Source organism: Vigna radiata, chromosome 1 (genome assembly GCF_000741045.1).
Source record: "Vigna radiata var. radiata cultivar VC1973A chromosome 1, Vradiata_ver6, whole genome shotgun sequence".
Lineage (NCBI taxonomy): Eukaryota > Viridiplantae > Streptophyta > Magnoliopsida > Fabales > Fabaceae > Vigna > Vigna radiata.
Window position 1 is genome coordinate 5611673 of NC_028351.1, and position 6585 is coordinate 5618257.

At 32.0% G+C, this 6585-nt stretch overlaps 1 protein-coding gene across 1 annotated transcript; it reads left to right on the forward strand.

Annotated features, from left to right (window-relative positions):
- Positions 1–1201: 1201 nt before the first annotated feature.
- On the forward strand, positions 1202–5521 carry LOC106766400 (probable pectinesterase 53). The gene is made up of 5 exons (XM_014651133.2): positions 1202–1919; positions 2334–2523; positions 2613–2819; positions 3404–3639; positions 5164–5521. The coding sequence occupies exons 1-5, from the start codon at positions 1555–1557 to the stop codon at positions 5309–5311; spliced, it is 1146 nt and encodes a 381-aa protein (XP_014506619.1). The 5' UTR covers positions 1202–1554; the 3' UTR covers positions 5312–5521.
- Positions 5522–6585: the final 1064 nt, after the last annotated feature.

Below are 6585 nucleotides of genomic sequence, written 5' to 3' on the forward strand. Positions count from 1 at the left end.
TATATATATATATATATATATATATATATATATATATATATATTTACTTTATACTATATTGCATATAGAATATGTGTCCAAAATTGGTGAGTCACAAAATCACAAAAGTGTGTGTGGGTCATGAAGCCTTTTGAAAGATGCACCTCAATAATTTCTACACGCAACTCCATAAAAGGTTAAAATTACTGAAATATTCTTAAGTATATGTTAAAGGCTAAATTCTATTTATTCATATTTCTAGATATTAAAAAATATACAAAATTGAGAATGCAAAAATAAAAAATATATTTTGAAATGTATACTTCAAAGTACAAAATTTATATATAAGAATGTATAATTCATACCAATTTGCATTTCTGGAATATAAAATATTGATATTTAGCGTTGTGAATTATATAATCTAAAATATCTTCATAATACACAATTTCCAGCTAAAATTAAAATCTAAAATAAAAAATTCAGAATTTTCAAATTTATAGAGGTGTAGGCTGAAATCATGGAGGTGCGGAAATGAATGTCCTCTAAGTATATGATTTCATCTTCCTCAAGTTTCAAGGCCCACTTTCGATAACAGCGCAAACTTCTTTTCTATGCAAATGCTATATTTTCATTTTGTAAATGTTGTTAACTTAGAGTTTTGTCTGGTCCATTTTTCTTTATGACTTTGGCCTAACCTATGTTGCTTTAGCCACATTGCATTACCCTTTATGGGTGCCCACAGAGTTTCTCTGATTCACCAACCACATGGAATTTACCACTCATCCAGAAAATCTTAACCATTACCAAATAACTCTAATCAGCTAAACAACAACAAGAATCTAAGTACATTAACGAATGTCCAAACACTGGACGGCCATGATTCAAGAGTAGGTGTTGCCAATGCTCAGCATGCACAACCACAAAAGTATGCTTAAATTTCTATTTTTTTCATATGAAATGCTATTCAATGCACATAAGTACTACTCAACCTATTATTATATTATCTGAACAAACACAAAGAGGCTCACGGGTAACACCAAACAAACAGCAACAACAACAAATGGAAGATGACTAATAACTAATGACCAAATATTTCTATCAGACAATGTTGTTATACGCAGAAAGTGCAACCTGTCCTGTGGTTGACATTGTCTGTCTCTCTCTCTCTTTCTCTTTTCTACATAAATGTCAGTAGAAGAACCACCCGTGACCTCTTCTTTTCTGTCCTTATTTTTCACTTTACACCTAAACTTTGTATTTTCTGTGTAATCATATTCCAAATACTAAATATTGATTGGTTTTAGTCTCATTCATGTTTTTACTTAAGCCTTCATTAAGGTTACCAAAACCGGTTTTAAGTCAAATGACAGAACTGATGTTGTTACTTTACACCTAAACCAAGTGCCAAAACTAGTATATAAGCCATAGCAATAAGCACTTCAAGTTCAAGATACCATTCTCCATTGGTGTTGTATTTATTATTCTCACTAACATAATTGTTTTCTCTGATTGTCACATCAGCAATCATTTTTCAGTTTTGTTTTCCTGCTGGCTCTCTGTTGTGTCTCTCTTACAATGTCAAACTTGCATTACTTGTTCATCTTTTTAGCAGTTGTTCTTGTTTTTCTGCAAAATCCCAGTAGAGTACATTGCCATACCAAGGGAATTAGACCAAGACGTTCTGCGGGTAAAGGGTTATTGACCAACATGACTAGAGTGCAGTATTCTGAAGAGCAATTCATGAAATGGGTGAACTTTGTTGGTTCCCTCAAACACTCAGTTTTTAAGGCAGCCAAAAATAAGCTTGTGGCTTCCTACACTTTGCACGTTGATAAGAATCCTAGTGCTGGAGATTTTACCTCAATTCAAGAAGCCATCGATTCCCTTCCATTCGTCAATCTTGTGAGAGTGCTCATAAAAGTCCATGCAGGTGTCTACACGTGAGTAATAGTACTGCCTTTTCTTGTACTTCTATTGAATTCTGCCACATTCTGGTCCTTCTGCTATGTGCCCTTTCCAAATTGTGCTGTGTTCATATAAGACATGGATTTTGTTGTTTGTCTGCATTCATGATTGCATTCTTTTACTTGTGTTTTTTTTTTCTTTTTATCCAGTTTACAACTTTTGTTTCTTCTAATGTCCTTTTCCTTCTCATTCTATCATTCAAAATCCCGGAGAATTGGTCTTTGTCTGAAGTAAATTCTGCAACGCATAGCCTTTTAGTTCTGTCCTTATACCTCCATCTTCGTGTTACATTATGCAAATTGTCTTCTGTGTTTGATATTGCAACGAATTGTGAAAAGTGTTTGATTTGACTTGCATCTGATTTTCCAATTTCATTTGTGTATTTCCAGGGAGAAGGTTAACATTCCTGCTTTCAAATCCTACATAACAATAGAGGGAGATGGTGCAGATGAAACCATTGTTAAATGGAGTGACACTGCTCAAACACCTGGTTCAAATGGGAGGCCACTAGGAACCTATGGTTCAGCAACTTTTGCTGTGAATTCGCCTTATTTCATTGCCAAGAACATCACATTCCAAGTTAGAAAAAAAAAATCCCTCTATTTCTATCCTAATTTACCTTTCTTTTTTGTGTTATACAAGCATAGTAATATATATTCTGAATGCAGAACACAACTCCTGTTCCTGCACCAGGAGCAATCGGAAAGCAAGCGGTAGCATTAAGGATTTCAGCAGACACAGCAGCATTCGTAGGCTGCAAATTCTTAGGAGCACAAGACACACTCTATGATCATGTGGGCAGACATTACTATAAAGATTGTTACATTGAAGGCTCTGTTGATTTCATATTCGGCAACTCTCTCTCACTATTTGAGGTTACATTTTCTTTGCATAATCATTACTTACTACCTCTAATCTGCAATGATTGCCTTAGTTTAATCCAAAAGCTTCAAATAAACGAAATTATCAATTTACTTGAAAGAAATAATAACGTTGAATCGAGTTTCATTAGATATTGGTAATGGTCAAATGTCTTGAAACATGTAACAGTTTCTTCATACCAGAATAACCTAACCAAATTTGTATCTGATGAATTTGTTGTTTGAAATCATAAAAGTTTTCAACCACTTTCTTCTAACCATGTAGCACAATTAGGTTGTTCTATAAGTTATCATGTTAGAACAACATAAGTGATCAATTGTTGAAGTGAACAGACAGCTCAAGACCCGAATAGGTAATGTCCTTTATTAGATCTCCAACAAAAAGAAAAATTCAATTTTTTTAGTACTAATTGCTTTAGACCTTAAAAAAGAAGAAAAATTTAAAACTATTAGATCAAACCCTGAAGTTTTCTTTAAGCTAGCTTGTTTCATACGTTCCAAAATTCTTTAGCCGTAAAGACAGTTTGGTTCAGAGAATCTGATAACTTTGTCTGTGACACTATACTATTTACATATAGGGATGTCACGTGCATGCGATAGCACAGAGCACGGGGGCAGTAACAGCTCAAGGAAGGAGTAGTATGTTGGAGGACACAGGGTTCTCATTTGTGAACTGTAAGGTCACGGGATCAGGGGCACTATACCTTGGAAGGGCATGGGGACCCTTTTCTCGCGTGGTCTTTGCATACACGTATATGGACAACATCATCATTCCCAAAGGCTGGTATAACTGGGGTGACCCTAACCGTGAAACGTATGTTACTCTTTCCCTTCTTCACATATTCATACACAAAATCTATATATCTGTACCAAAATTGTTTAATTTTTTCTGTATACCATGACAGATCTTACAAATATATATTTTTTATGGAAATGAAATATCCCCACACAATAAAACCTTCTCTCTTCTTGAAAGGGATGATTCCTGCAAGTCAACGAAATTGCAAGGCCGAAAGGTCATTTTATCAGTTCAATTTATCTGCCATGAACTCTTGGCACAATGTTAAGACCATTTGACCTCACAACATCTCTCTAATGGAAAAAATACCACCAAAAATTATGTTTGAGACCCCATTAAGTAGATTGAAGAAGCACAATGTTCAATACTTGACAGATGTCTGTTTTTTAGGTATATATTGTTGAAGATTCAACCTTTACACTTTATTATAAAATAGTTTCTGCTAAAAAATTAACCCATTAAAGGAAACTTAGTATTATGAAGAAATGAAGAATCTTTTGTAATAATTAACAAAAACTCCTCCTATCTACTTCTACACATCAATTCATTTTGTTGGTTCTCAGCATCTTTAACCCATTGAGGACCATTGCAGAAATGGGTCGGTGCCACTCACTCTCATACTTACTGCACAGTATGGGTGTGAAGTGTTTTTTGTCATCTTCCTTTTTATCTGTTCTTCCCACTTAACATGTCACAAACACCATTCTTCAGCCATTCATGCTACCCTTATTCTTAAATGACAAAAAAAAAATACCCTCTATTCAGTGCAGCATCAACATAACCAAACCTGTCTCCATCAAACCATTAAGAAATATGAATGAGTCTATTCTTATGACACAACAAGGGAATAATAATGATAACAACATTGGTACCTTTTTTTATCTAGTGTGTGAGGTCAAGAAAATAAGCCTAGTTAACCATACACATATCGTTGTCCAATTCCATCCATAAGTATATATACATATATATAAATGCTGGTGCAAGTCTACGTGTTATCCTATGAACCCTCCAACAAAAAGTTATATTAAAAACAAACTAGGAACTTTCTGAAGACAGAAATTGGTATGACTTTTGAGGGAAAATGATAAGTGAATACTGTATACTAAATTCAGAGGATTCTAACCACCGAACCTCATGTCTGTATCTGCAATATAGATAAGGTACAGCAGCATGCACTAAGTGTCTGAAAAGCCACCTAATCCAATACCTTAACCTATTATTCTATTGAATCTTACTTGGTATACAGCTATATACATATTGGCATGCGCATGTGGGTGCCTTTATTGCTTGATGAGAAAATACACCATGTTTTTGTAATACAACTTTTTACTCTCAATCAATCACAAACTGTGTTGAGTTCTATAATAATTATCACAGAAAAACCTCTAATAAGATATCTGATTGACAACATAAATTCTTTTTATATCAGCAATAGAATTATTCTACAACTTATCTTGTTCTAATATTGATATATATATATATATATATATATATATATATATATATATATATATATATATATATATATATATATACCAGAACTGTTTTCTATGGGCAGTACAAGTGCACAGGACCTGGTGCAAGTTTTGCAGGGAGAGTTTCATGGTCAAGAGAACTCACTGATGAGGAAGCTACACCTTTTCTGTCACTTAGCTTTATTGATGGGACTGAATGGATCCAACTGTAGTTTAACTCATACACAGTTTCTATTTTTTTTTTTTTTTGTATTGATTTTCTAGTTTAACATATCATAGGTTCAAACATACTTTGATAGTGCCCTTATGAGTCCTCATTTCTGTTGTTCCCTGAATGAGTTCTATACTAATTTTAACTTGTAATGAAATCAATTTTACTTGCAGAAACAAGTTGTGCAAACTCATTCTCTTTGTGCAGTACAATTACCAGCATTAACTTGAAGGATAATTATACTTTTATAACATTTTTTGACAATTTTTTTTATAACGGAATATGTGTCATCACTTTATTGGTCTCTTTGAATTTATGTTTAAAAAAATATTTAAAACGGACCAATCACAAACTGTCACGTATGTGTTGTGAAAAAATTATTAAAAAATTGTTGTTAAAAAGAACTTTTCGTGGAATGCCAATGTTGTGACTTCATTCTTGACAGATGTTTACCTTTTTTTGGAGATTGCAAATATGTTTACCACTTGACATAAAAAATTATGTGGTTTGTAGATAATAGACATATTATATACTAATATTATACGGATATTAGAAATTTAATAAATGACTTTGAATTTAATAGAAGGATAAAATTTAACTTAATAAACTTACTTTGTTGAATTTAATAAAAATGTAGAATTTACTCCCGTTTTTTATTACTATAATATTTATAAAAACATCAAACTGATTGTTTTTAATCAAAATTTTATTTTTTAAATAATTTCTTTTGATTGACAATACTTAATTTTGAATTCAAAAGTTTATTTACATCAACATGCCAGTTATCTTGTACTCTGAGTTTGAATCAAACACGTTTTTGATGGTTTTTTTTTTTTCTAAAGGAGAAGGTATATTAAGGAGAGATTACTCCAAAATTTTAAGATAAAGAATTTATATTATTGTCGTTATAATTGTATAATTGTGTTTTTGTTTTTACAGTAATGAATTTATTGATCTTCTTTTTATGATACATAACTTTGGGAATGGAGTGAATATAGTAATTACGAGGTGTAGGAAGAAAAAGCCTTTAAAATCTAACTGTCTGGAAATTTGGGCTTAAAATTATCACTCGTGCAGCCCATTTTGAATGTAACGTAAAGTTTTAGCCTTATTCTCTTTGTATCTCTTTTTGTTGCTTTGTTCCATTGACAAAAACAATATTTCCCACTCTTTATAGTTTGAAATAAAAACCTAATATATATATATATATATATATATATATATATATATATATATATAAATATATATATATATATATATATATATATATATGCT